This window comes from Corvus brachyrhynchos, unplaced genomic scaffold (assembly GCF_000691975.1).
Source record: "Corvus brachyrhynchos isolate BGI_N302 unplaced genomic scaffold, ASM69197v1 scaffold167, whole genome shotgun sequence".
Classification (NCBI taxonomy): Eukaryota; Metazoa; Chordata; class Aves; order Passeriformes; family Corvidae; genus Corvus; species Corvus brachyrhynchos.
The window spans coordinates 2,704,680-2,722,325 of NW_008239547.1; the positions used below are offsets into that span (position 1 = coordinate 2,704,680).

General features: G+C 37.9%; 1 protein-coding gene across 1 annotated transcript in view; it reads left to right on the forward strand.

The window, feature by feature from the left end:
- Positions 1 to 17,646, forward strand: part of GPR158 (G protein-coupled receptor 158) — a 193,376-nt gene that overhangs the window by 93,680 nt on the left and 82,050 nt on the right. Inside the window, exon 5 of the mRNA XM_017741540.1 lies at positions 15,128 to 15,196. Coding sequence (XP_017597029.1) covers positions 15,128 to 15,196 — 69 coding nt within the window. The remainder of the gene's footprint in view (positions 1 to 15,127; positions 15,197 to 17,646) is intronic.

The window sequence follows — 17,646 nt, forward strand, 5'->3', positions numbered from 1 at the left end:
TTGATGTTTTCAAGGAATAGAAACTGATAGATTTTTCATTGCTTTTCATGTCATTCAGTTGAGTTTTTCTTGGCTATTCCTTTCGTGTTCTTTATCTTGCTGGTACAGCATGAAAAAGATCTTGTGTGTTTACCATGAAATGAGAAGTTGTATGGAGGGCAAACTTGTTGAGAAAAATGAGTATTTGCATGAGAAACTGCTGGTTACATTGGGAAATGACAGAAATTGGGAGTGAAGAAAGAAAACTGGTAGCTTAGTATGTACTCTCTGGCAAGGAGGTAAAATCATGAAAATGAAAGAACACATATTGAAGTATATTCAAAATATCTGCCTTTTTGAGAATTTCCAACTGTTAGTGAAGCAAACCACAATTAGGTTAGTATATATGTCTGTGATTAAAGTTGCTGTGTTAAACTGCTCATTTCCATTGTGCTGTGTGGGTGTCAGAGAAGAGCATTTCTTTGGATTCTCTCCCACGTGTAGCACTACAATATTCAAATGGTTGCAAAAATAGTTTTTAATGCAACATTTTAACAGAAAGAACGGTGTACTGCTACTATATCAAGAAGCAAACTTCCAAGTGTTTAAGGGAGCAGAAGGTGGGGGTTGAGAATAAAAGATATTAAATTAAAGCCCTTTCAGTGCTGAAAGGAATGAAGAGTAGATATGTGGCATTTTGATTCGGCTGTTGATCAGTAAAATCAGAATGCAAATGGGATCAGGTAACCTCTTTAGTAAAAGTGACTGCAGAGGACTTCTCAATGCTTGTACTTCATGGGGGTAATTACTCCTGATAATTACTACCTTCAAAAAGCTAAGGTCCTGAAAAGTTAAGGTCTGCCAACAGAAAGCACTTGGGAAGAAACACCCCAGGCACCTTGGCAGTGATATTGTGAGTATAATAATTCACAGAAAGAATGATAAAGGTCTATAAGCATCCTTTAGCTTATGATGGAAGTGACAAGACATTGTTTTGTCTTAAGAAATCAACATATCAGTAAGAGCAGATGCAGATCCTAAGTGTTTTAGGGAAGTGAAGAAATACCTCAGCTATTCAGATCATACTGGTTGCACTTCTTATGACCAGTACTTAAAATGGAACATTGCCATCGGCCTAGTTTTGTCAACAGTGCGGAATATACGTGAGATCCAAGGCAGTTACTCAAGCACCAACCATGCGTAAAAGATAGAGTGCTGCACTGCCACAGAGCGTGGCAGAGAATGGAGAATGGATGAGAACAGAGACCTGGACAATTACTGCCAAAGTGTTACTAACAAAACGTGATGATACAACTTTCATTTTGGCATGATCTTTATTACTGACCTAGGCCATAATAATAAGACTCTACAGAAAACCTGGTAAATAGCAGCTTGTGAGTTCCCACTCAGATATTGATGGTTAATGAATGGTAATAAACAGGCAAAGCCTATAGCAAGCCAGATGACTGGCTTTTAAAAGCCAGGCTTCTTTTTGGAGGAACTTTTACAGGTCTCTGAAGTTTTGAGTCTCTTCTTCTAGAACTCACTAAGGTTCCTCTAAAGAATCCTCTTCAGATGTCTGTCTAGAAAACTGCTGAACTATTTACTGTGTAATAAGTTTACATTAATAGCAGTAGAGGAGCAATGGAAGATAGGAAATGTGACATCTGTATTTATGAAGACTCCCCATAATAGTGACAAGAACTAAAGACCAGTAGGTCCAACTTAGACACCTGAAGATTCAGAGTAACAGTAATAATAATAGAACTACTGGGTCCGTGGGCAAGTGTGGGAAGTGCACTTTTGTGAGAAAGTGATGCCCTACAAATGTATTTGTAGCTCTGTGAATGGGGATTATAAGCATGAGGGGGATTATGGATATGAGAGTACTTCTTCCAAGGTCTGCCACCAAAAGCTCTTAAAAATTATGGTCTCAAAGGACTAGGTGAGCTGCACTATTTTTAGGTAACCAAGGGATGACAGAGGAAAAGACAGGACAGGAAATATGGTATAAAATCATGTACAGCAGAGAGATGTGGATGTGTGAACATATTTATATATATATTCATGGTTCCTTTTATGGTATCACTAGAGGGATTAGGGATCAAGGGAGTCTCTCAAATGTTCAAGAGATCTCTCAAATGTTTTCAAAAGATGAAGTAGTTGCATTACACCACTTTTAATTGCTTTATGTCACTCATTGGCAAAGAATATCATAGATCCCAAAGTATAAAGCAATTCAAACAGGAAGGAATCATGGAGGATATTTCTATATTTCTGTATATGTTTTTATATTTCTAGGGTGTTTAAACGCAGTGGTTTTGGTGAAATATCTGGTGCCACAAGGCCATAATTTTATTGTTGGAAACTTGGAGGACAGATCAGGAAGGATCACTCACTGCTTCTTTAGTAATGCACCACAGACTGTGAAGTGAGGCAGGAGTCTAAATCAGAAAATCTTTTGCTCTCTTGGCAAAGAGTCATTCAGTTAGATTTCATGTCTCTTTTTAAAAACCTTGTGGATACTCTTGTAGACTTGCGCATTTGATAGGTGGCAAAACAAAATTCAGCTTGTTCATTCAAAACACAGTTGGTCCAAATTTCTGGTACCACTGACCAATCTGACCATTGCCAACCTGTAAAAGTAATAGCAAAGTAGTGACTTCAAGCAGTAGTCAGAATTGGCCAAAAGAACAAAATAGAATGGCAAAAAGATACTGTGACAAAGCTCAGATCAATGCTGAGGAATTCATTTGAGGCTTTGTCAAACACAGGTGAAAATGACTCAGCAGCTCTGAGATCAGCTCAGCAGCAATGGTATTAAACTGCAGGAGTCATAACTGGAGAAAGTCACATGCAGAAAATGTAGCCCTTTGCCAAGAGAAGGAAGAACTCCAAAACGATAAGAACAAAAAATTTTGAAGAAGGTACAGAAGGAGTAGCAGAAGCTAAACCTATAATGGGAAAAGACGAAGCATTTTAGCAGGAGAGAAATGGGGGAAATGGGCCAAACAAAGAGAAAAGAAGAAAAATTATTCATAGCTAATACAGAAGGGAAATCAGATGTGTGGATCACTCCAAAGAAATCTTTGCTCCGGATAGCCCTCATGCCAATCAGTAGTAAAAGCTGGAAGCCATGAGCCTGGCATTGACACAAGGTGCAAGAGGCTCAAAAACTCAAGGGAGATGAAAATTTGTGAAATCACATCAAAAAAGCTGACAGCACCTGACAGCACCAGTTTAATGACACTGAGGGAGTTCTGTGATGAAGCATGGGAAAAAGAGATTTTTCCTCAATAAGGAAAATGTTGGAACTCTATTTGACTGCTCTGACAGAGTGATTTTCCTGAATCTGACCTGGGAAGATGGTGAGGCTTCAGAAAAGTAAAGGGACGCTGGATGCAAAACCAGGAACAGGCTCAGTGCTTCTGATGGTCATGATAAGTCTTAGCAATCACAGAGGAGTCTGTAAAGGAACAGGCTTCTCTTACTTCCTTGGTTTCCAAAGGCTTTGACAGAGTATAAGTACAAGAGGATCTTGCAGAACAACTTTCAGCCTTACCAAGTCAGATTTTCATGGCTGTATACAGATGTGCAAAACATTCTCTAAGTTGAAAAACTAAGGAGCAAAACAGCTCAAGGTGATACTAGCAAACATCTTTATGTGCTGTGGCATTATTATTGACTGAATAATGCAAACATCGCTACAAAAACATGTCCAAAAAGTATGAGGCTAAGCTAACAAAAGTAGCTGGTTAGACAAGGACAGAAATCATGGATGTTAAAATAAATATTCTCAAAAATGAGAAGCTGAACAGTGATTTTGTAAGAAAAAGCATCAACAGAATAGGAGAATTCACCTGTGCAAGTAGTGCTATGTGGACCAAGAGAGAGCTCAAACAGGGAATGACCAACTGCAGTATTGATTACATGCAGTGTGAGGGTAGCAAAGCTACTGGAAAGAAACGGAACATTTAAATAACTATGAATAAAAATCAGATTTTTTCTTTTAATTTCAGACTTAACATAGGGCTAATAATCTACCAGAGCCTTAAAGAGAAAACCAGCTGCATTTTAATCATGTTTTTGTGAAAGTACTGGACTGTGGAAGGACATTACCTGCAAAGAACCTAAAGGGCTCATCAGTTATCAGGCTGCCTTTTCAAATGAATTGGAAAGAAGAGCTGAAAATAACTGACCTTTGCATAGCAGCCTCCCAACTCAAACAGGGAGTTCTCAGGTGGAATACAGCTGCTGTGAGAAATTTTAAGTGCCCTTAAGAAATGCCAAGAACCTCTACTGGCAAAGAGAACAGAGAAGTTGGTCTCAGCTATAGAGTGGAAGAGACTAATTGCTACTTTGTGATGAAGGAGAGATGAGAATGTGCTGCCAGCCTTGACTCATGCTAGACCTTTTCAGAGGTCTTGTTTGCTGGGAATTCTCGTTCAGATCAATGCTAAAGGCTTCAGAGTAGTTGCACTAAAGCCAAACTACTTTGCCCTCATCTCACCACCCTATGGTGCTGCCAGGTTCTGAAAGTAGGGGAATGAAGGGCGAGCGTAGGGATCTGGTCTTTCCATCTTCTTGATGTACCTGTGGATGTAAATCCAGCATGTCAAGGTAAAATTGGTAGCAGTGAGCACACTTGGAAAAGATTTTCAGCTCCATAGAATAATGGAAAAAATGCTTGGAGTCCAACACTAATTTGGAATGGTGCTGTCATATGGCATTAACAATGATGAAGGACTGTGATACAGCCCATTGGAATGAAGGGCCTTGCCCTGTTCAAGACCGTTTCCAACCCCAAATATTGGAAATTTTTAGCTAAATGACCTTTCATTGTACTGGTCTCCCCCCTCCCTCCCCCATTTATGAACATTCAAGAACTGTTGGAAATACAGAAATACAAATACTTCTAATGAGAGGAGGAAAATACTCATCTTGGACACTGATGAAGATAAAAACTCACTGTTAGCAGGACCACATGGCTAATCATCAACAGGAATAAATCATTTTACCTCTCTTGAGGGAACTGGGCAAATAATAGCTACAGACTGTTTTTATATGGTTTTTATTCCGTCAAATACAGATTTTCAGTTTGGAGTTCAGGCTGCCACCACTATCCCATTTTTCCATTTAGTGTAAATATATTTAAGTGTTCTGCTAAATATGATTTCAAAACTGTGAAGATAGTCCCTAAACTGCAATTTTAACACTGCACAGAACTGCATGTAGATGGAAAGGCAACATGCAAATTTATGCTGTAGTTCCCCTTTCTAATACTGAGAAATCAAGAATGTCTTTTCTCCCTTGCTGCAGCCATGATAGGATACAGTAATTCAGAGTGAGGTAATCACAGGCTATTGATGTGTGTTACATCTTTAAATATGAAAGCATGCTGGCTTTGCAAACATACCTCTTTTTCTAATGTAAATCAGCCAATCCCTTTTCCTTTTTTTGACTCCACAGTGGCATCTCGATGTGCTTATGCCTGGATGCCTTTCATCTTTGGTGCACATTCTGCTTTTTTCTCCCTAGACAACAATTTCTGACATTTCAGCTGAAGTGGAAACTTGATAGAGGGAAGAGATCTTGTGCAGATGGAGCAGCTGCCTTTACACGCTGTGCTGGTGGGCATACCTGATAGTTCACTCAGCATATCCACATTCTGTGCAGTGCATTATATACCCTTTCTTCATCCTATCCTAGGGTGAGAACCTAGTTTCTTGTGATTTCACAGGAAGTTTATTGTAGCCTTCAGGTGTGCAACTTTAAAGACATTGCTGATGTTTTTTTCAAAACTCTTGTTTTTAGTGGAATTCGCATTTCCTTTATTTGCATGTCCCTTCCCATTTTTCTGTGTAGTTAAGATGTGCATTTAGGGATGCTGTACTTTGTTAACTCCCACACAAATAATTTAGGAGTGCCATGTTGGAATGATAAGAAGTGGAGGGGCTGTTAGCCTGCAGCAATAGCTGAGTCTCAGGGAGGAGGATGTACTGGCTGCTGGAGTTCCCAAAGACAGCAGGCATTGGCGGGCATGGCTGCAGTGGTGGCATTGCCATGTGCTTGCAGGATGTTGTGTGTATTCACTTCATAAGGCCAAAGGTTTCACATGAGTATGTATTTGCATTCTAATACACAGCTTAGAGGCATTATATACTTGCAAATAGAAAAATAAACTACAGACACTTTAGGCCTAATGAAAACTAAAGTGTGAAGAAAATAAAGATCTAGATATGAAATATGTTCATTGATTTCAGTTCAGCCTCATAAAGAAGAGCTAATGAGAAGAGCAGGATGGTAGGAAGCAAAAAAAAGTCCTCTAGATAGAGTCTATTCCTAATGGACAAGGTAGGTTATAAAAATAACTTTTCATCAATACTCAGCACTAGCTCTCAGGATTCAAAAGCTACAATCTTCTCTGTATAACTTTATATTAGGCCAATGCTTGTCTGTACAAAGTTGAATTGCGCAACACCTTAGGGGGCCCATCTGGAAAACAGTCGTGGTTTTTCAAGGAGTGCACTGCCTTCAAAGTGATGTGAATCAGCCATGGATTGTGACACATTTGCTCCCCTTTGACACTGAAACTGATTCCTGGCCTTTGCTTTCTTAATCTTAATGTCTTGCTGCAAAAGACCTCACAGACTGTGAACCACTGTTACCTTCTGTTCCAGCAGTACTCCACAAAACTCTACAACACAGAGCCCCAAAGTTCAAATGAATGGAGCTGGTAGTGCACTTCCAGTGTAGGGTGCTGGCCAAGGATATAGCTGTGACCAAAGACAAAGCTGTAGTAGCCTTGAAGGCATATATTCATTTGATTCTATTACACTATGATTTCACTTATAGAATAAATTATAAAAAATAAAGTAATTTGATTCTTGAATTCCAGCAAATATTTTCCAACAATGACAACTATTACAGCATAGGAAAGCTTTTCCAAAGTATTTTCAGAGTCACAAATTAAACTGAGAAAAATGCTAAGATTTTTGCTTGTTATAGCCCTTACAGGGTATCTGAGTAGACTGAATAGTCTGTCACATGATAATAAGCTTTCCCCACTAATTCTTTGATGCAGTAACTTCAGGACAGTTGCATTTATCTGAAGTTTCGTTTGGGTTCCTGAATGGGCATTTACAGATGGGAAGAGACTTGCTATCATGTCAGCAGAATAACAGCTACATTATTTATTTATTCTGCTATTTGTCTTGGAGTTATATCCTGCTGTGAACGTTCCTTGGACAATCAATAGCAATAGCAAAGTCCCTGGTGGCTTGCATGAGGTCTTTGGCATGCCTCCCTCTCCAAAAGAAGATTTCTGTCTGAAGCAGGGCTTTCTTTTTGTTTTAAGGGTCTAATAGTAGGACCCCATTTTGATGTTGAAAAACCAGTTTAACTAAGGAGAAGCTCTTATGAAGATGCGAAAATAGGGTTTTTTAGAAGTTTTACTCAGAGAGAAGAAAGAAGTAACATAAATAAGATACAGGGAAAGAAAACACCAGAAAAAAATGTAGCATGAGAACTTTCAAGCAGTAGAAATAAAACTGTATTGGAAACCTTATTCTAGGAAGTCTTGCATTTTTTACTGGATATTTGTAACTGCAAAACTTTTAGTTAATGGTAGAATGTTCAGAGAAACTTCGTGCTGGTTTTAATATTTTGGTCAGTTGGTTTTGGCTATATCATGGGGTACAAGCTGAATACAGATCACTCAGACTAAAACATATGCCTGTTCTTCATTCTTTTCTTCATTTCTTTGGGTGAAAGTTGAAGGTTTTTAGGAGCAAGCTCATGCTGTCAGCTTCTCATTAGGACTTTGTGCTATGAGCACAGTCAGATTGCTTTCTGCCTTCCTTGTTCCAGCTATGCCTCCCCCTGTCTGGAATAAAATCATGACATTTTTCTCTGACATCTTCTTATCAACTTCAATATAGCAGAAAAAAAACCTTGATCTCCTCCTGCTTCCCTCTAGGACATCCCAGCTACTGCTTCCTTAGTTTCTGCAGCAACCTGCTTGTTACCAAACGTCATTCTGGACTCTGGAGCTCACCGTGCCTCTGGCTATGTCTAAGCCTTGCTGAACTCCTTCTGAACTCCCTTTTAATACATGTTTTCTGCTGGTCTGCAGACCTAAGTTTATTGTCTCAGCTTGGTGTCTTGTGAGTTGACTACTGTGATGTCCTTTCATCTGGCCTTGGCAAATGCAGCCACGGCCTGCTCCTGTCTGTTCGAAATGATGCTGCAAATGCTTTACTCCTCTGCCACTTTGTGTTGTCCTTGTTGCATCTCCCTCTTGACATCATACATGAGCTGTATATCTCTTTTTTCTTCAACTCCCACATGAACTTTTTTCTCTCTCCTAATGCTGTTTCTTTGGTGCAGATGTTTCAACACCAGTCTCACCTTGTTACCTTTTCCAAAAAGCACTCCTTGTTCCTTTCATACTTTCCTCATGCTTGGTGGAGGCTTTCTGAGAGCATCCCCTGCTCTTCATATCATGTCTTCAGATTCAAGTGCTGACAAAGTAGGTGACTTAGAGTGGGATACTGATAGGCTGGGACTACTAATTTCTAGTTCTGAAATGTGATATTGCCTTGTTGTTCCAGTGTTCTTCTCATCTGCCCTTATCCATATGCTGTCCCTTGTCTTAAACTCTTAACTTTGTGCAGATAGTACAGCCATTTCCACTTTTTCCTTGTGCAGGGTCTGCACTAACTTGAAGCTTCCCTGGGGTTGGGCCTTTCAGCAATACAGTGGTAGGAAGAATAATTAAGTTATGCATAGCAGTATTTCCTTCAAAGATAAATGTGCTTTTATTTCCAGTGAAACATACATTCCATGATCTAAACTTAATGAGAGATTACTTAGCATAGCAAATTCTGAAGAGCTGAAAAATCTCACCATTTTTGGGATCAGGATTTCTCAGATCCAGTCATAAGGTATTAGTTTGGAGTGGTTTAGCACTTGGCTCTTGTAAACTGAAAGTGAATAAAATAAACTGAAGTTGGATTCAAAATCTTCAGAATTATGAGGTTTTGACTGATCTGAAATTAATATAATGATTTTCATCTATAGTTCATTTGCCTTCTAAGTCATGAAAATAATGAGATTTTTTTACCTTAATCAGATTTTTTCTAACGCTTCTCACATCATTCTCAGTTTGTTTCCTCTGAGATATTATGAATCTTGAGCTTTGCAGTCAGGTTCATCTTTTTATCCTGTATTTTACCATAAACTGTTTATTTCTGCATGATTGCACTACAATTTATACAGACAACTTCGGTGAGCTGTGGTGTTATCTTCTGTAATGGGTGAGGCCAAGTTGAATAAGAAAGCTGAAATTCAGGTATTCTGAAGCTGTTTGTAAACTAAACAAGGGAACTGCTCCTGAAATTTGGTTTCCTATTCTATCAGATTTTTTGTGTATTCCATTTAATCTCTTGGTGATTAAGCAACTATCAATATTGGAATGGATTTTATTCTTGAAAGTAATGTCTTAGGATCTTCATTTAATTTCTGTGTTAACTGAATGCATAACTTAGTGAAACAGGTACTTCAAGTGATCCAGATTTTTGATGATTGTCCTTGTACGTATTCATCTTTTAAATTAACGATAAAGCTTTGAATAGACTGAAATTGAATTTAGGTGCTATTTACCTCATTACTGATTTTCTTTCACATATATATTCACCATTATTTGATGAGAAGCAGGTGTCTTGATCTAAGCAGTATGTCCCCACGGAAGGAATTTCTGCCCATATAAGAAAAGATGTCCCTGGAACATTAACCATTTTTATTGTGAGGGTTCTTCACCAGCAAATACTGTTTTCTCAAATGTCTGTCTTGTAGGTGGTGTAGCACAACTTAGATGCAGCAATGCCCATGTTTCTAAATGCAAAACACCTTACCTTCCTCATGGTATGTCTCAAGAGGTTTCGTTACTTGCATAACAGAAAGGATCAAGGGCCACATGAATTGAAAAATAAAGTATTTGGGGATTTCTTGGATGCCTGACATCTTGTGCACTTTTAATGAAATTGCTTTATGATTGATGGCCTTTGCTTTTCCTGACTTTTTTTCAAGTAAAAAGTAAATTTAATAGTTATATTCTGTTTGAGCTCAGCTATAACTAGTAATAGAAAAATAAATTGACCTTCACGTAAGTATTCTTCAAAGGCTTGAAAGGGAAATGAAAGAACATGAGGATTATATTTATTTGGTTTAGGACTACTGCACAAAACCTTCAAATGCCAGAAAATTCTGACAATTTGTCAATACAGTTTAAGTGGCAGCCCATAACCGTAGGCCTGCCTTTGGAAAATTTGCCTTTGGTATGAATATTTCTGTGCTTGCAATCTGTAATCTATTCGGAGGCAATGATTCAAATAGGTTAAATGTATTTGTCAGTGTGATGAAAGGTTGAGCAGGACACACAATTTCCTTTTCATTATTTTACAGAGAAATTTTTAAAAGAGGTACAACTCTTTCTCCCTTGAATTGAAGGGTGTTTCCTGCAGTTAGCTGGGAATGAGTTGCTTGAATTTTGTACCTCAACCAACAATAATAAAATTAAAGCAAAGCCTTGTCATGGAATTTGACATTTATGTTTTCCTGGGTAGCAGTCCTAATCAATCCCTGAATTTATTATCAAGAAAATAAATAGCTTATGACACTACTGTTACAGGGTACTAACTGAAGATTCAGAAGACTCCTTCCAGTGAGTTTTGTGCCCATTCTTTAGTCCCCAGTACTTCTCTTCCAGGTGTGAATAGTATTAGGATAACCACGCAATGAAATGTAGTTCCACTCTTTTCTGCAACTCTTAATATCAGTGTCTGGGAACTGGCAAGTCCAACTTCCGTCTCTTAACAGAAGAGCCAAACATCTTGCTTTCTGCCTCAGGGACAGAAAGAAGAACCTCTGTGTTCTATTTCTTAAAAGTAAATTTTAATTGAGATAAAATTTCTGAAAATTTTCTCAATCAGCTCTTTCACTAAGAAAGATAACAGTGTCTTTGTGGTTGGGAAAAGGTATATAGGATAAGAAAGAGGAAAAAGGTTCAATGGGCTTTAGAAAAACAGCACATGGAAATCAAGACAGAAATATAGTCATACTGGAAAAAATTTATTTGTTGGGAAGGTGTGTTTTAGTAAGAAAAGCAACTGGTAATAAAACATTTCAACCAGCTCCAGACTATGTATTTTCAACTCGACAAAAATCTCTTCTCACTTCTGTCATTTAAGAGAAGTGAAGAACCACCTGTACCAGGAAAAAAAGAATTTGAACAGGAAGAATTTTCAGAGAAGGAAGAGATAGATTTGGGAATACAATCCTGTAAGGTCTCATCACATCTGCCATGTCCTCACATGTAGAGTGGGATGGATCTGCCAGATCTGCACCACAAGGGTTGTCCTGGGAGCGCTGCAGAGTTAGCACATTGCCTTCACATCTACCTTTGGCTACGCTTTTTATTTCACTTGTTTTGAGGGAAATTTTGATAGTAATTTTCTAGTCACTTCAAATACATCAGCTTAGCATAGCTGAGCAAACCTGTGCCTATTCTCTAGATTTCCTTGCTTCTCTACCATTCTGTCATGTATCCATACGTGTTTTCCATGGAGTGATAGATACACTGTCCAGTTTAATAAATATGAATGTATTCAATAAATATGAATGTATTCAAAGTTCAGATCAAAGAAGACATGTATCTGAATTTTTTTTCTCTAGTAATTTCTGACCTGCTTCATTTATCTGAAAGGCAAGCTCACATTATGGTGAAACCACCTTCATAAAAGGAAATTTTCTGTAAATCACAGCCTTCTTTGGTCATTCTTTATGTTACAGAAGTTGTTTAACAAAAGTAAAAAAAATCAAAATATGCCAACCTTTTCCCCTCACTAGGTTTCCATGGTACCATGCTCATATAATACACAGTGACATGTGGCCCTGGAGGAACCTGCAGTCTTCCTGGACTGACACCAAAAGCCTACAGTTCAGTTAATTCAGTATTACACAATGTAACCGATACAGGATGACTTTAATTTTTTTTTGGCTTTTAATTTCTTCTTTTTTCTCCACTATGAAAATACTCTGACACTCGTATCACTTATTTATGTGATGACATTCAGGAATTCAGTGCTAATTAATGCTGTTGTATTTCCTGGATTGCTTAGGACCGCAGACAATTGAAATGCAGTATCTTCTGTGCTTGTTTATACATCGTTTCAGCTTTTGTTTTGTTACACTTGATGCAACTTGGGCAGCTACACTTTTAAAAATTTTCCTTATGCAAATAATTGTTAAACATTTATTTATGACCGTTTAGCAGTGGCCAAGAGACACCTATGACTTTCTTAATGTGATTTTTCACAGAAATGGTGTTACTTTCTGAGATTCAAGGATAAGGAATGACTGTTTATCTCAAAGGCTACTAATGTGGTCTGGATAGAATGGATAGATGGAAGACTGAGCAAATCCCAAGGCATAAATCAATCTTTCACAAGCAGTACTCTTTGCAGGCTTAGATAAGTAAATGGTGTAAGTACAAAAGTTAGTATGAAGCTAGAAACAAAATAAATTGCAGTATTACTTAGGTGCCAGCAACATGTAACCATTGAGTGAGACAAGGAAATCCAGAAAGGACAGTTTTACTGAGACAAATAAGTAAACATAGAAATGAAACCCTGAATGGGAAATGAACACACAAAGTGGCAATAAACTGTACACAAGATAAACAGCCAGAGAACTAAATAAGTAGAACCAAAATAAATGCCAACAAGCAAGACAGATGCAAAAACCTCCAAGCAGCTGTTAAAAAAGACCAAAAAAAAAAAAAAGCACGAATATTACACGCAAGTGGAAGAAATTCCCACTGCCTGAAATTTGAGGGCTTTATCCTAAAATGCCCTGATTTCTGTGAATTCTGTTAGAGAATTTTATTTGTGCAGCCTCTATAGGTGGACACCAGCTGGTGGAGACTTTGGGTTATCATTAGTTTCCTTTCTTCTGTTTATTTTCTTAAAAGAGCAAGGGCTTTTTTTCCTGAGGTGTGTGGGCATATTCACTGCTGTTTATGTTGCTGATGCCCATAAAGTCAAGCATTTGTGATCCTGTCCCCAGCCATGCCTTAGGGACTCGTATTTGCAACGTCTTTACGGTGGAAGATTCAGCTTTTGGTGGATAATCTATTAGCCAGAGACTGCTGGAAATACCTGTATATCTAATATAAAATATTTTTAATAAATTAATTTTGAAACATTGTGCTTTAGTTTTGATTTTCTTCTCTCTAGTTAATCCCTTCAGTGCTAGATAGTCTTTTCTTCCTGGACTTCTTGGGCTATGGTGGTCATTATGGAAGAAAAAAAGGAAATTAAAATCAAGTGTTAAAATACGTCTTTTTCTTTGCAGTAGAGAAAACCAACAGTTTCAAAAATGCAGTTTGGGAGAATTCTTATACTACCATTTCCAACTGATTTCTTTTTCTTTTCTCTACACTTATGCAAAAATAGTTCTTTGCTTGTACTTGTTTGTATTTGAAGTTTTGAGCTTTTCCTCATCATTGTGGATAGCATTCATCTCTGCTAGAATGTCTATTCCATTTGCCAAGGATCCTGTTTAGAAGAGCTGTGATATCTGTAAACGTTGGGTGAAACCCCTGTTCTCCTGGTATCAAAGACTGAGGTGAGAGTACAGTCAAAACCTGGATTCAAGCTCATTTTGAATTCCAGCATTGCTCTGCAAGCCACACTTCTTTTAGGGCAGGAAGCAGAAGTGCATAGGTAGAATTCACAGAGAATGGTCCCTACTGGAACACAGGTGAGAAGAAAATCATGGGATAATTTATTGTTATGGAAGAAGAACTGGAAATGCTGAAGTTCTTTGCCCTGGCAGGTTATCTTATCATCATGCTGCCCAGAAACAAGCTTGATAAGAAAAGACTGATCAGGATGTGAAAGACTCGTTTAGAAAAGGATATCCATACAGAAGTTACATGGAGATCAGATGTTTTAGAGAATTTCCATCTTCTCTGTATGAAGCTCATTTCAGTTGCTTTGCTGGTCATTCCAGTATATAGAGATTCATTGCACATAATAAGAAAAAAAATATTCTTTAGTGGTTTGAGCATTGCTCAGTCATGAGAGACATGAGTTCACTGACCTCTGCCAGCGTCTTGTATGATGTTGGAGTCACTTGTGTGAGGGAGGGCACTGGAATGATAAAAAGCATTATCCCACCTATCAGGATCTGATTGTTCTTGGCCCCATCCCTTATTTGTCTCAGCTTCTTGCTAAACAAAGGTTGGTTTGTTGTGGTCATCCTCTGGTGCTCCCAGCCTCTGCACCTGGGCTGTACCTCACACATCTCAGCAATCCACCCCTGCTTTTGCAGTGGTTGATTCTCTGAGTCATTAACCCGTAACGTTTCTGTTTCTCACAAGTGTTTTGTCTCTAAGATAAGGCACAATTGCACTGTACATAAATCATCAAACTTACTGGAATACACTTTGTATTAGGGAAAATAATTGATTTTTTTTGTTTAATTTTAAGATGTAAGAAAACCACATTGGAGAGACTACATTAGAATCAGTGAGGAAATGGCATAATATTTTACAATCCTGATAAGTTAATGAATCAACATCTTTGTACAAAAATTTCAGAAAAAGTAAATGCGCTTGCAGTCTAAGAGCACACTCTATATTCAGTGAAGTTGTAGATTATTCATACTTATTATGGAAACCAAGTCATTAATATTAAATAAGCATAATATTCTTCAAGGGACTTCTTGAAATTTAAACAATGCAGAACAAATCCTACAGTAAAATTCATGTCTGTAATTCCCATGGTCTCTAATTTTTGACACTTGAGAGCAAATTTAGCAGTTTCAAATCATATTCAGGTAACGTGTGTTTAATAGTATTTAACATAGGAAAAAGATTTTTTAGATTGAATTTTGTAAAACACAACCATTCTAACAGGCCTGTGAATTAAAAAGTGTAGAGCATGCAAGTATGACAGACAGCTTAATACTGTGCTTTAGTAAACATTACTGTGGAAATGTTATACTGACAAAAGTGAAGGTACCTTTATCAAAGTGGGAAACAGAGAGAATTTTCTAATATTTTGTGTTGACTTTTGTCTTCTAGAGTATCAGGGCTTCAGGACTGGTGCTGTTGGAAACCATTCTTTTTGGATCACTTCTTCTGTACTTCCCAGTAAGTCAAACTATAACTTTTAAAAAAAATTCTATCCTTGCCGACATTTTAAAACGTTGTATGAATGACTGTGGTGAAAATACAAATGTCAAAAGTATTTATTAATTATTAGTTTAATCTGACTACAAAATGTGCTGTGTTCTGTAAATATGCTTAAAAACAGTCAAATGTTTTACTGTATTTGTAATAATTCTCCATTTTCAGTTTAGTAATATTGCCAGTGGTTTAATTGGAAGTTTTTGGGTGTTCTGGGTTAAGCTGAGATTTGGCTTTGAAAGACAATACCTCTCTAATCTATGCTATGGCCAAAAAAAGCAAGGTATGTAAAAGGAAGACACTGATTATACCAAGTATTTCTCTGGAATGTAGTACAAAAGAGATTAATTATTTCAGTGGCATGTATTTTGATGTTTCTGAAGGTATGTGGCATCTTCAGTGCCATGTCTCCCGGAAAATTAGATGACATTACCCTTACACTGTAAGTGGAAAAAAAAAGTCATGTGAGAAATAGATCACAAAAGTCATAGAAGCACATGTCCATTCTCTTTTCAAAAGTCCCAGAAAAACTGAGTTTGTTAATTGCCACATAAACCCAAAACAATGACTAGATAAAGCGAGACGTCAAAGTGTAGATTGAAAGAAGTTGATAGAAAGCATGCATGTCAGGAGATAATCAGAGATGGAGTTGTGGACTTTTTAGAATATGTTTATGTTATCTTTCCCTCAGTAGTCAGAATTTTCTGTGCTTTTACAGACCATCATGTAGTAACTAAAAGATGAGCTGGATAACAAAACTCTTCAGTAGTTGCAGAACAAGTAGGAAATAAACTGCAGTAGAACGTGTGAAGAATACTATAATAAACACAAATCCTGGTGGAATTTTTATACATTGCTTTTTGAATCGTGTGGGCCTTTCAAGTTCTAAAGAAAAGCTGTATGGACTTCTAGGATAGTTTTATGTATTTTTTCATCTTTCACTTTTCAGAAGTCAGGGAAACAAAAGTTTTTGTTTTTTTCATATTGTACAAATGTTTTTTACAACTTATAATAAATGCACCTCCCGTGGGTTTTTAGAGCTTCTTTCACATTTCTTTCCGGTGAACAGAACAGAAAGCCCATGCACTGCTTCCTCAGCTGGTGCTGTGGAACATTTACAGGAATTCATGGCATAAAGCATTATGCAAGGGGTTTCCTTTCCATGTCTGTCTCCTCTTTGCTTTCTCAGAGAACCCTGGAGCCAGGGAGTGGCTTCCCCAGGCAGATGCTCAATTAGAACCCGTCAGTGTCTGTACAGCCTCAGCTCCAAAGTGTGAGAAGCCTCATCACAGCTCATCAGAGTTGTGTCTGCAGTCTGCTCACCTGTCACCCATTGTTCAGTTCATTTCCCAGTTCTTGTCCTGGTCCTCCATTTGTTGTATTTCACAAAGGACAAATGTCCTTTGGTGGCTGGCTGTCTTCAGGCTTCAGGTCTTCAGCACCAGGGACACTGAGATACTGCTGTGGAAAAAGACTTCTCTCAGCACTTGACTTGAAGGACCATGCCATTGGATGCCAGACCTGGTGACCATCCACAACCTTTAAATGCACAGGAAGAAGAAAGGAAATGGTTCTGGGAGGGAGCAGTTCAGTAACCCAAGCATCCCCTCAGCTCTTCACTGACATTTAAGCATTTCCCCCTTTTTTTCACTGACATTTAGTATGTTAAATGTACAGTAAGTGCAAAATGACAGTTTGATGTATTATGAGGAAAAAGTTTTTGCTGGAAATTCCTGATTAGCCTGTGTCCCAGGTGGGATGTAAATACTTGACCAGAGTTTATCTTTCTCTGCACATCTCAAGCTCCTACTGTATAAAACTCCACTGAGAACACGTTCTATCAGAAATGAATAGGCAAAATGTGCGACGCTTCTCTCTTTCTAACAGTTTTATGTTCCTACACTCTTTGCTGGGGCACTCTTTCTTACAAGGGTAAATACTAATCAGGCTGCTTACTCCTACAGGGTGGAAAAAAAAAAGAGAGCAATTTTATCATTTCTAGTTTTAGGGGAGGGATGTTGCAAATGTGATAGTGGGAGGTCCTTTGCATGTTCAGACAGAGAAATTAATCCTGATTTCACCAACCAGAAAAATATGGTTTCATAAAATCAAAGAAGAGCAGAAAGATCAGCTTTTCAATATCCTTGTCCCTCAATTCACTGCAAGGAAGTTTTCATTAATTTCTGATTCAGGGCAAAACAGTGAAACGGTAAATGTGTGAAAACTATAAAGCATAGTCTTTTTAAGAAAGAAAAACTGCAAGGCGTGAATTATGAGGGGTGAGCCCTTGGAATGTGAACTCTTGATGTTTTGCTGTACATGTCCAGAATCTAAATGTGTTCACCTGCTTATTGTCTGGGAAAGAAGCACAAAGCAGAGCAGAATGATGCAAGAAAACCCAAGCTTTAAACGGA